This window comes from Limanda limanda, chromosome 14 (assembly GCF_963576545.1).
Source record: "Limanda limanda chromosome 14, fLimLim1.1, whole genome shotgun sequence".
Classification (NCBI taxonomy): domain Eukaryota; kingdom Metazoa; phylum Chordata; class Actinopteri; order Pleuronectiformes; family Pleuronectidae; genus Limanda; species Limanda limanda.
In genome coordinates, this window is record NC_083649.1 from 15,910,267 (window position 1) to 15,923,652 (window position 13,386).

A 13,386-nucleotide genomic window follows, 5' to 3' on the forward strand; every position below is an offset into this window, starting at 1 on the left:
CCTTTGTCTTTGTCGGCCTCTATATGAGACATAAACTGCAGGAAATAACTTTTCCCTTTGGCAGGCGTCAGTGAGAGGTCTGCACTTCCAGATGTTTCCATATGAGGGGGGTGGATTTAATCTTTCAAAAGGAGGTTGCTAACCTCCTTACAGATTATCATCACATTAATAAGAACAGTTCTGGGCAGACCATAGGTCACTATGACAACAGTTTTTCTGTTCAGGTCACATGGAAAGAAGCAACATGTAAAAAAGCTATAGGGCCAAAATAAAAACTTGCTGAACCACAAAATCTGGAACCACTTTTAATCATTGATGATGTTGAACACAGAAACATTCAGATATATCTTGTTGTTGTTCAGAGGCATGAAAATTAAAAGCTTCCCTGACAGAACTGATATTTTTATTCAAACAGTTTCTTTTAATCCGATCCTAGTAAAAGGTACACATGTAAAACATCAACTTGAACCGCAAAAGGTTTACTCAGCTAGTTTAACACCCTCGAGTCATATCAGTGCAAATTCAACATGAAGAGGTGACTTTTTAGTGCGGTTAAAAGTCATGCACGCCTTGAATTTATGCATCTGTTGTGCTACAAAGAGATAACAATTTTCTCTGTTAGTTTTTAGAACAGTTTTATGGACTTTGATGTTATGAAATGTCTGGAAAATGAGAAGCAGGTGGGCAAACTGTTAAGTACGACAGAGTTTCCGGACAAATATTTGATCGACATTTCATTGCAATGCTGCAGAAATCTTATCAGGTTGTAGCTACAGGTTTTTGGAATTTGTAATCAGTATGGAACATGATTATTGAATTTCTTTGGCATCCACAGATCTCTAAAAATAAGGATTACCACACATCGTTAAATAAAAACCAGCACATCTCTTTCTCTCAGTCAAATGCCAAATAACAAAATGCTGAAATTCATTTAACTTAGTATTGTAATGGGTCCCAGTCTTCAAGTTGCAAATATGAAACAGAATAAAAAAGCTAAATAGGGTTAACTTTGATTGAAATTTACCATGTCATATTAACCTATTATTTTCCTTGCAACATGAAAACTTGGACTCAAAATCTTTCACATTCAAAACTATAAAAGATTTCTCAAATTCGAATCTATCTAACGATTATGGTGGCATATATTTTTGTCGATGAAAACAGATTTCATGAGCAAATATTGCACAAAATTGTGACGGAAACTTCAACCTGAAATGGGAGACCTGACCATGACAGGTTTTGAAATAGTCGTATTTATATTCCTCACTGGCATCAAATCCTGTTGGTAGGGTGTCAGGTTACTTAGTGCCAGGTTTTTGTGAAAGTTAATATAATCTAGGACGTGGCACAACTTTGTGCAAAACTTCAAGGGAAGTACAAAGATTTTAAACAACACTGTATGACAACATGCCATTTCACATCTTCGTCAAAGACATCCTTTCACTTGGACACCTGGACTGACAAGTCAGGCCTAGGGTTGAAATCTGTGGGAGACCACTGCTGAGACAGTAAGGTGCAATCTTTAACATCAATGGCAAAACCAAATGAACTTTAAACAAATCATCTTTCAAATAAAATGCTTATTATGTGACCTGCGAAAAGGAAAGATTGTTAATAATACAGAATGCAAAACGCCCTTAAAACTACAGCAGTGGGCTGATCTAAGCCTGAGAATCCGATTGTCTGAGCTTAGGAGAGAAGTGTGATTTGGTGCCGTGTCTGTTGGGCCAACTGAGGCTGCGTCCAATTCACTTTGGATTCAAAACATAACCTGAAGCTTTGTTTTATAGGTTAATCAGTGTTCCACAATTTGTTATAAAAAAGTCTGACGGAAAAAAATATGCAAAATCGGAATCTTGAAGACTTTAAAAAAATGTCTAGAACATGTCAAATGAAGTGAAATGAAAGTGCATTAACACAAACACTCCTTTCAAAGAGCTTATAAAAAAAACAAAGAGCTACTCTCACAATCCATGTGCCTGCCAGGACAGAACTAATCAAATCATACCAGAACTTTCTAATGTACATGTTCAATTGTTGTGACAGAACTGGATTACTGATCCGTTAAAGGAGACGGAAACTCTGACCTGGGATTTAATTTGCAAATTGGCAGCAAACATTTGAAAACACATCCAAAAAAAAAATCCACTTGAAAAAAATGACAAAAGCATGTCTGAACTAAATATTGACAACAGTAAAAACAAAACTTCCAAACTAATTTACATTGATCACATACTAAAATAGAAATTATCCATCATCATCAACTCCTACCCCAGTGTGCTAAATACTGTGACTGAACCAGTCACAAAAAAGGAAGATTTTTTGCCCTAGCCAATTTTAACGAAAGGTTGTAGATGAGTGATCGGTGCACTCCAACGGAGGTATGGTCACAGAACAAACCTGACTACCTGTAACTCATACCTGTTCTTATTGGGCCAAAGACTAACACGGTGATCATACATTGAGGAAACAAGAGGAAAAGACACATAAAATATGTTTGCACTTTAATACAAACAGCATTATTTCATGTGGATAGATTCCAGCAATGAATCTACTTTTAGCCTTTTAAAAAAAAAGTACCCGAGTACTTCAAGTGATTCTGATGCTGTTTGAATTAAAGCTTGTCCAGCAGTGATGATCAGACTGTGCAAAACTAAGCATATGTCACGATTCCACGGCACTGAAGACGCGCAGTGTAGTAACTCTCTTTACAGGCCTCTGCCTTCAATTTCACTCTTATTTGATTCTCTTGTCAGAACTCAGTGGAGGACACTGTAAACAACATGTAAGGTCGGGCTATGGCTTCACTGTCATTAAAAAAATAATAATGAAAACAGATTACTGCATGCCAAACTTCTACTTTGCAAAATAGTCCTTGTGATGTCTCTGCTGAATGACCTTGAGCGGAGCCCACCACCGTGTCACAGCAGCTCAGATGTGCCCCCTACCATTAGGATGGAGCATCTAAAAGGCCCAGAGAACCCATGTGGTGCTCTGCTGCTTCCTAAACACTCAAAACAGCCCAAACTATTTTTCTTGAAAACACCGACATCTGATTTTTCAATTTAGGATTTAGAATTACAGCAGTCTGATTTCAGAAGCCAGACTAAGTATTCTACTTTCCAATTACAGTAAGCACTGTTGAACTATATAGCCTCTTATCCACTGATGAAAACCCCCCACTAACACCAGCTAACATCTGGCTTTTGTCTGCAATGGGAATGGATGCAATCGACATTCACTGGCGGGGTCAAAGGACTCTGCAGAAGACACTGTTTTTTTATCGGCTCCAATCGGCAGTGATGGAAGCGAGACACTTGCGTGAACGCACCAATTTGGCAACACAGTGAGGAAAGGGAGCTTCGCCGGGACTGGATGGAACAACCAGTTTGCCCGTCATTACTCTACCATTATACAGCTCCTTTTCACTTAAGCCGCACAATAAGAAAATATCACTTAGTGGTAAATGTGTTGCTGATAAAGGGAAGTAAACAACAGCATTCACAACAACTTTCGGGATTTCACAGGCTGTTCCCCGTTTTGGCCGTTTTGAGTGCCTCATTATCTTCATCACTTAGACAAACCTCTTTCCACAGGTCTTCAGCAATTTAAGAGCTTTCGGGTTTGTCTATTCCAAAATGAGGAGTTTTACATTTTTACAGCTGTGTATCCGATTAGGGTTTATTCAGCTCTAAGGTCCAATTTGCAAAATAATGATAAAACAAACTACATATTAGGGTTAGGAGATGGGACAAATACTGTACATGCGCTATTAGTGATCCACTGATTGACTCTGGCTCTTTTAAAAACACCCAAATTTGCATTAATGTGCCTGCTGATGCAAAGCTTCGAACCTAATCCAAATACTTAACGCCCAAGAGAACATTTCCTGTGCCATCAGTGGCAGCTGGCAATATGGGGCTCTGTTTCCCATCAGCCTGCAGTGTCCTCTATCTGCACTCGAGGGCGGTCTTTACAGAGACATCATGTAAATGTTTAATAGCTTGGAAATCCAGTGTTACACTGCAGGTTTACAGTGAGATAATCTGGTGAATTCACCAGTTATTTCCAGTTGAAATGGTGATGGTGTCCCATTGGACAACTCTGCCTCATCCCCCAACCCTAACATGTTACAGTGTGGTAATGTGGTGGCACAGAACTAAGTCATGAAAGCAGAGATATATGGCCAAAGGTATTCAAACATGTGTTATGGCTGTGTGTCAAACTGGGGCGTCATTAGCACGTGGAAGCTGTTCAGATGAATTTCCACAGTTTGGCCAAACTCTGATGTCTGGCTACAGGTTGGACAACGTTGTCGACTCCCATCAGAGTTCATCTCATACCGAAAGAATTTGAAGTCACAGAAAATTCTGATAGGTGCCTCTTCTCAACGGATCTCATCTTTACAAAATTAAATTTGACTTCTGGTCCCATTTCCTCTTCAGCGTCTGAAAAAGCCGGAGTAACCCTTGAGGATTCTCGAAGATTCCTTGCAGTCCAGAGCAGCCGGCTGGCTTGTTTTTAGGCTACTCACATTCAATGATCTTCAAGGCAGGAGCGGTCATTTGTGAAATAAGTAGATTGGCCTTTGAAAACCTGTCACAAAGCAAAGAAAAGTTAAAGATGGAATCAGGCTGCGACGGTGAATAATAAGGAGGTTATAAACTTGCACTGACAAATTGCTGAGTTACCTTTTATTGAACATTGGGGGATCCCAAGGTGCTCAAAACTGGTGAAGCCCACCTCAGATATAAGGTATGATGAAAACTGGTCAGGTCGGAGGCGGATGCTCTGATAATGCCCGGAAATATTATCCTGTCACATGAGAGAGAAAACAAATATTTGTTATTTCTCAGCGAAACAACAAAGCTTTCAGAAAGAGAACGCTGCAGATATGCACTTTGTGTCTCAGTCTCTTACAGTCAGCTTCCTTCTCCTCACATACGACTCCCACGGCTGCGGCTCGAGGATGAACAAGCCTCCAGGACGGAGGTGTCTGTAGACTCGCTTGAAGAGCCGCTTGAGGCCAGTGTCTCCCCAGTTCAAGTGAACCCACTTGGTAACGCTCAGGCAGAGGATTACGTCATACTCCGGCCGCTGAGTCAGAAGCAGATTATCACTCTCCAGTACATAATTGGCCTAAAGGAGAGAAGGGGTGGAGTGAGAAAAACAGGACCTTGACAGGATAAACATCTTTTTGGGGTGAATTAGTCCCATAGGCTGTCATGAAGTACAGATTATTTCTGAAATATAAACACATCTAGGTTTTTACGACAGGTGAGTGGAAAGTCCAGATCTCACTTAAATGGAGTTCATCCCATTTTTGGTGATACGGTCTCAGCTATCTCTCAGCTTCTCTATATTTTGACCTTTCTGGAGGTCTTGATGATATTACAAAATAACTGGTGAAAATTTCACTAACTTTTGAATACAGTTTTTTTGGGGTAAAACAACTTTTATTGTTTTAATCATTCAGTGTGGTTATTTTTTTACATTGGGGATAGCAAAAAGTTGGAAACCAAAACAATAACAGCGATAAGGCCAAAGTCAAAAAGTTTTGACTTGGTCCCTTCAGATGTGTGTCCCTTTGACATGGAATAACCCTATTATACTGTATATTAAATTGTTCAGATTTAAAGAAAATAATATCCGCAGACTGATAATGTGATGTGGGTCTTTGGTAACTGGGTCACATCAACTTGCGTTAGAAATAGGGACGGGAATCGGAAGGGACCTCCCGATACGATACTATCACGATACTTAGGTGGCGATACGGTATGTATTGCGATTTCTGTGGGTATTGCGATTCGATATTACGATTTCCTGGGATTTCTTTTGGTTATTTTTTTTTTTTTAAATACTGGACCATGGAAAAATGTTGAATCATTCCTTCAAATACAACACAGTCAAATTCACTTAGAGCTTTACCAGTTTTATTTCAAATATTAACATTAACTTAATGACTGCCGGGCAGCCAATATAGAAAATAAATAAAAATGTGCCCTATTATTGTATAGCCCCAGTCAACTGCACAGTAACTGACAGATTAAGAAATGAATGCCACTTAGGCTACTTTTAAACAATAAATAAAAGATAAATTAAATAGAATGAATACAAGTTTACTTAAAATATAAACTTTGAAATAAACAAAAAGTAGGCTATTGTTGTTTGCATGTAGCCGATGCAAAGCTAGTGCTTGGGTATGTTTAGATTCTTGTGCAAAAACAAGAGCTGGTCAACATGCTCTGGGGTGATGTTGCTCCCCCAATATATCCACCCCAGTATAAACCAATAAATATGTTTAAAAAAAAAAAAAAAAATTAAAAATCGATTTGGGAGGCAGCATATCGATTTAAAATCGTCATTCACAAGAATCGCGATTTGTAACTGAATCGATTTTTCCCCCAATCCCTAGTTAGAAATCCCACATATTCCTGATAATGTTCTTGGCAGGTATAACAGTGGGAACCTTATAATGGACTGATACACATAAATGTTGAGGAGAAAGAGAAGGAGAGTGATCAACCTTTTAAATAGAATACAACTGAGATCAAATTCTGGGAAAACCTGATGACTGAGAACAGACCTTTTTTTGCTGAAGAGATTTTTAAATATCACATCAGGAAAAGCACCGTTGTTGCTTTGTAGAGGCAGTTTGGTCTATTACACAGCTAAGATCAATTTTATTTCTAAATCACTGACACTATATTTTTTATAAGTATTTAGTGGTAAGGAACTAACAAACTTCAATTAGCTTCCCTTCACCTTTCTAATGCTCTGCAGCCTGACATTCTCCTTTCATATCCAATCTTGCATGGTGCAGACCGAGCGGGCTCAGGCGTTCATCTTAGGGCCCGGTTCACTGCTTTTACAGGATAAGGTCCGTGCTACACGGCTGTTATCTCTACTGCTTCATTCACAGACACTACAGTTTCTGCTCCAAACCCATTCATGTGGCTGCCTACACACCGCCAGCAGGCACAAGGCCAGTGGAGTGAAGAGACGTCCATAGAAACTAGAGGAACAAAACCCTTAATGAGAAACTTTTATGTCGATTAAAGTAAAGCTGTCGGAATATTTGTCACATCCTCGACAAAGGGAGGCAAAATAAAAGCAGAGGCCATTGGCCAACTTAAAAAAAAACACCATGAAAATGATAGACTGCTGCCTCTTTGTCGCTTCCATCCTTCAGTTCCCAGCATCAGTGGCAGCTTCAAACACCAACATACAACACACGGAAAAATCTATGGGTGACAAATGAGCGGAAATTCCCTGCACACTCAGTTTGAGCTTGTAAAGACTCAGATTAATAAAATGTTAGAGTCTGACTTAAAGAGATTCTGAACAACATGCTTGATTTATATATTATTGTATAGACTATATTGAGGGAGGGGAAACTCTGGTCTTTTAAAGAAAGTGCTGATAATCCAAAACAAGAAACCAATAACTAGGATAACAAATCCAATCACGTGAACTTTGATCAATACCCTAAAAGACTTACGTGACTCGTTCATTTACCGTTGGAGGCCTACAACTACAGCTGAATGGAATAGAACCCTGATGAATGCACATTTGAGTCCACTCATTTGAATATCAGCAACGTTTAGTTACAACAGTCAAATTTGCATGCAAATCAAAGCGGCCGTTCAATAGCCTGGTAGGTTATTACCATACGAGTATAAGTGACTGTGCTGTGACAGTGCCAACCTTCATTGAGATGCAATAGAATTATCACTCATGTTACAGGGAGATGAGTGGCTGCGCAAATTCTATCAAATCCTCAGAGTGAACTCACTCAACTCAGAGTTTCTCCTAAAATGAAGCCTCTTTCTTATTTCTTAACAGTTCTGTTTGTTTTGTTCACGCACTAGCTGTTACCCTCGTCTTAATGAATATATATATGATGCACTGCAGACGTAATGCAGGCAGTGACAAGCTGAATTTTGTTACTGAATTGCTTTCATCTAGGCTCCCAGGATGCACCAACATGGCAGCCTGATTCCGCCTGCACCAGATGTTCACACACACGCACACAGAACGTCTTCTTACCTTCATGAAGGACACATTTGAGGGGAACTCCCCAGGCCGTGTGGTGGATGTTTCTGTCAGGGGCGGTGCAGCGATGGGCCCCCTTGAGATCCGCAGGGACATGGGAAAAGAGCAGCTCACCGAGGGATCAGCAGGGCCCGAATCCCGATCTTCCTGCTCCATTTCCTCTGTTCTGCTGCCCGGCCTCTGGGTCCCGGCCTCATCTGTGCGTCGGGGGTCATTGTCATTTACAGCCTCTGCGGGGCCACTCTCTCCTTTCGCTGGTTTCCCATTTTCGTCCCTGCTCTCGTCCTCGTTGTGCTTCTTTTCTGTGCGACTGTCGTCTCCATTCCTCTCCTCCTGCTTGGTGCTCTTTTTCTCCTGCGTTGCCCGCCTGGCCTCTTGGGTCTGCATCTCAGAAAGATAATGTCTGATGTTCTTTCGGGCTGCGTGCACCAGGCCACTGTCAATATCCAGACCCAATATGCGGGCGGGTCTTAGCATTTTGGCAATATACAGTGTTATGTGGCCTGAGTTGCACCCTAAATCCAGGACGTCTTTCCCTTCGAACCATTCTGGACGAAGCCAACGCGCCCGTGGGTCTTCACTGGCGCCCGGGTTGCGGTAGCCGTAATACTTGTTGTAGTTCCCGAACTGGAACTTCTTCTGTTGCTCCTTTGCATGGTTGCGTGGCTGCTGGTGCTGGCGGCCTCCCGGACCTGTTTTAGAACCACTTCTCGGTGTGTGGAAAGACTGAGAGTATCTCTGCCCCCCCGTACTGCTACTCTTGTCTCCAGATCCCGACCTTGCAACGGGGGTAGAGTGGGTTACCGGAAGCTCCATTTTGCCAGAGTTGCGCCGCCGCTTGCGTCTGCCTGCGTGCTGGTTTGGACCTGTCAGTAAAGACGAAGCGGAATCCTCCATTGGTACAGTTGTTGTCTCCTCCTTGCAGCTGGCTGTTGTGTCAGCTGAGTGCTCATGGGATTCTCCTGTGACATTGGAGACATTGGAGTCGGACTCTTTGGAGACATCTAGCGCAGAAGACGAGGGCAACGGACCGGGAAGCAGTGCCGAGCAGCCAGTCTTTCCCTCAAGTCTTCCCGATTCGGAGAGGTTGACCTGCGGGTGTGAAATTCCACCTCCTCCTGCTCCTCCATGGTGTCGGTTGCGGTGCCTCTTCCTGCCACCGCTCTTATAGGGGGACACCATAACGCTGCTGTCTGCTAACCCGCTGTTCAGGTTTAACGGATCTGTGATGTCCCTGGGGATGAGGATCTCCACGGGGTCTCGACTCTTCGCCGGCAACGGGGAGGATTTGGGCGTCTCCGCATTCAGGGCCCTGTTCACGTCCTCATCCAGCAGGCTGTTGAGATTCAGTGGGTCGAAGATGTTGCCCCCCAGAAGGAAGTTGGTGGGCAGGACGGAGTCACTCTCAGAGTTGGCCCTTCGTCTCCTCTTGCCAGATGTCGGATGCTTGAAACCAAAGCTAGCTGTGTTGCGCCGCTTCGTTAATTTTGTTTGCTGCTGCTGCTGCTGTTGTTGTTGTTGTTGTTGTTTGGAATGATGAAAGCTGTTCCTGTGACTGATGTTGACCTCGTTCCCTCTGGTTCTCTGTCCAGTATTGTCTGAGTGACTGAGCACGTCGGTCGTGCTGGTGTGTTTCGGCGAGGCCGCGGTGCCCGGGACGGGACACACGGCTGCAAAGTCCGGGGTGGCCGTGGTTCCCTCCACCATAACGGATATGTTACTGTAACCTCCAGTGCAATCTGAGAGCTGCATACATGAAGCGGAGCTGGCCTGTGGGCCGCCCGTTTTGACAGTATCCTCATCGGCAGACATCTTGTTAGCTTTGCAGAGCTGATGCAAACATTGACGTTTTTTGTCTCGATCTGGAAGTCACAGAGAACAAGAGTTAAAATAAAGCTTTTGAAATAATCTACCGAGTGCCACCAGTTTGTGTGGTTGTGGTCAACAATATTACAATAGGTTAATTAGGTTTATATATTGAATGTTTCAAATAAAAATATCAATATCTGCAAGTATGAAAAGGCAAGGCAATAAACTGAACTTTAACAACAAATGTTTGAAATAAATAAATAATTGTTATCCAAAAAGGAGAAGTAAATATTTATCGAGTCCTACCCCCCATTTTACATATTTTTAAAGATATTTTGTGAAATGCTGCAATATTCCCAACTTTAAAGCATCTGCCTACCCTATCTCAATGTGCTGATAACAATAACACATTGTATTTGAACAGCTATTTTAACAATGCTTAAAGACGCTTTGCAGGATTACTGGAATAACAACAAAATATAAAATGCACATCCTGATCACACATTGAAACATGAGGTACATGTCATAATCGAACATTAACAGCAGTTACAGGAGCTTAAAAATTTGCCTGGAGGAGATTTCCTGTGGCTGCGAGCTCACAAACTTAAGAGTGCAAACTTGTAGTCGCTTGTTCCAGCTGAGGAACCCTAACCCTACGAGGCTGTGCTTCTGGGATCCAGAGTCCAGGGACCTGTGCCCTCCAGGGAGCAGCTCACAAACATGGGGTCAGCTCAAGTGGACGTCGTGGTCAACTCCTCCGCTTCCCACTTGTCATTTCAAAACATGCCCTCGCTTATAAACCCGGAGTGTCAGTCGCACAGTTCCCAGACCGAGGGGGCGACCTCTGGCTCGTGTCCGCCCGGGGGGTGACTGACCTGAAAAGTTTCCCTGGCTGTGCTGGACAGTTCTCTAGTTAGCAGCTAGCTCCTAGCTTCTCCTCCGCGGGCCACAACGTCGAGCAAACGTCCCGCTGCACGAACCCTCGCTACCGGACGAGCAGCGGAGGAGCACCGCTGCTGCCCGAGCCCCGTGTGTGAGTCTCCCTGCCCGTGGTGATACTACCTCCCCGGCGGCCTCCTGTTCGCCCGCAACTCAAGTGTGTGTAGTCGCCATCAAAATAACAGTCTCACCTCGCAGTTCTCCTCCCCGCCTCCGGCCGGACTGTCACTACCCCGCACTCGGAGGGAGCTAGCGTTAGCCTGAGCTAGCTCGCACACTCACACACACACATACACACACACACAAGTGTTCCTACACGGCGGCAGGTCGACGCACAAACACGGAAGACAACAAAGCGCTGTGGCCGCTGAGACGGCTCCTCTGTCCCGGTGCACCGCGGGTGAAGACTCCCTCAGTCAGGTCCTAGTCCTCCAGCGGCGGGCGGGCTGCCGGAGACATTACTCGCTCCGTGGTAGAGGCGGCATGGCGGCGCATCCGGGCTCCGAGCTGCAGCCCAACATGACTGGGGCCGTGGGGCGGAGATCTGCGACCAGCGGCCGCAAGATGGTGAGGGGGGTGGAGGCTGTGTCCATGTGATGATCAGCCCCAAGGATCACAATAATACAGGTTAACGCGAGGCGCCGGCGACTGCCCATATGTCTCCCTAATCGGTGGCTGAGTCGATAATTATCGATTATAGTCGAATTGGATCGATTAATCGTTTAGTTGGACACAAACACAGGCCATAACTGGGGCTACAGTGGTATAGGACCTCGCATTTTGAACATCTGAATTACTCAAATAAAAAAATATTGATCATTATCCTATCTTCAGGTTGATCGATCTGTTGTCCTGATTAACAAGTTGAATATTGTCCAAATGTATCAATTAACTGTTTACTTTGTCATAAAAACATGTCATAACTGAGGCTTCAACAGTAAAATACCTCACTTTTATGAAAATTTTATTATTTCATTAAAAAAATATATTGACGTTGGCCTATCAATAAGTTGGTTGACATGTTTTCCTTATTGATAATAATTAATAATAAGTTGAATATTGTCCAAATGTATCAATTAACTGTTTACTTTGTCATAAAAACATCATAACTGAGGCTTCAACATTAAAATACCTCACTTTTATGAAAATTTAATTATTTCATTAAAAAAATATATTGACGTTGGCCTATCAATAAGTTGGTTGACATGTTTTCCTTATTGATAATAATTAATAATAAGTTGAATATTGTCCAAATGTATCAATTAACTGTTTACTTTGTCATAAAAACGTCATAACTGAGGCTTCAACATTAAAATACCTCACTTTTATGAAAATTGAATTACTTCAATAAAAAAACATGTTGACGTTGGCCTATCAATAAGTTGGTTGACATGTTTTCCTTATTGATAATAATTAATAATAAGTTGAATATTGTCGAAATTAATCCATTTATTGTTTAGTTGGTCATAAGAACAGGTCATAACTGGGGCTACAGTGGTGTAAGACCTCACATTTTGAACATCTGAATTATTATTAGAACTCAAATAAAAAATATTGACCATTATCATATCATCTAGTTGATTGATCTGTTCTCCTGATTTACAAGTTGAATATTGTCAAAAATGTATCAATTAACTGTTTACTTTGTCATAAAAACAGGTCATAACTGAGGCTTGAACATTCAAAAGCCTCACTTTTATGAAAACTGAATTACTTCAAAAAAAAAATATTGACAATGGCCTATCAATAAGTTGGTTCACATGTTTTCCTTATTGATTAATAAGTCGAATATTGTCGACATTTTGGACATCTGACTAACCTCAATTCAAAACTTGAGTTGTGTTTAAGGGTACCATTATGTTTCTATATCTGTAGTTTAGACTTAGATTTGTCAAAGAAAAAGTAAAAGCAGATCTGTTTTGGTAAGAATTTGAGCATGTTAAAGCCTTCAAAAGGCCAATTAATTTGCCTGAAAAATAATAATAATAATCCCTACAATTTCAATAGGTCCTCACTGTCTGTCAGTGCCTGTTAGTGCTCGGGCCCTAATTATTTAATTGATTAATCGTTTATATGGAAAAAAAATTCCTCACGTTGATCTATCTGTTGTCCTTATTGATTAATCATACAAATACTGTTCAGTTTAATCAAGTAATCATTAAGCTTGTTTGATTTATAAGTGGATACCAACACTATCTCTACACAACAGGCCATAACAAAGGCTAAAGTGATGTAGGACCTGCATTTCATTATATATAGATAGAGGAGTCACCTGTGTAACATGGACCATGGAGGTAGAGAATGTAAAGGCAATTTCAAGTTCATGGTTATGTTGCACACAAAATCATGGCTAGATTTTTGGATGTTTTGATCTCAAAGACGACTTCTGCTTTTCTTTGTAACCACAGCACCATCCACAGACCAGCTGTTGGTGATTTGATGACGCCATCACAGTCAACTTCAAGGCTCCAAACTACGAGGTAGGTTTAGGAAAATGTCCTAAGGGAGCACGGTAACCTATTGTCACCTTGACCTCCACATAATTGTGGTGGTTCTTCAGAGCAGCCTATGCAGGGTCTGATG

General features: G+C 42.0%; 1 protein-coding gene across 3 annotated transcripts; it reads right to left on the reverse strand.

The window, feature by feature from the left end:
* Positions 1 to 292: 292 nt before the first annotated feature.
* mepcea (methylphosphate capping enzyme a) lies at positions 293 to 11,346 on the reverse strand. Of its 3 annotated transcripts, none has more exons than XM_061085520.1 (5): positions 11,140 to 11,346; positions 8,050 to 9,917; positions 4,921 to 5,139; positions 4,692 to 4,815; positions 293 to 4,596 (listed from the first exon to the last, which is right to left on the reverse strand). In XM_061085520.1, exons 2-5 carry the CDS (start codon positions 9,865 to 9,867, stop codon positions 4,562 to 4,564), a joined length of 2,196 nt encoding a protein of 731 aa, XP_060941503.1. In that variant the 5' UTR covers positions 9,868 to 9,917; positions 11,140 to 11,346; the 3' UTR covers positions 293 to 4,561. The 3 variants fall into 3 exon arrangements, with proteins under 3 accessions (XP_060941503.1, XP_060941502.1, XP_060941504.1); XM_061085519.1 differs by having other exon boundaries at positions 10,995 to 11,346; XM_061085521.1 differs by lacking the exon at positions 11,140 to 11,346 and adding an exon at positions 10,740 to 10,763.
* Positions 11,347 to 13,386: the final 2,040 nt, after the last annotated feature.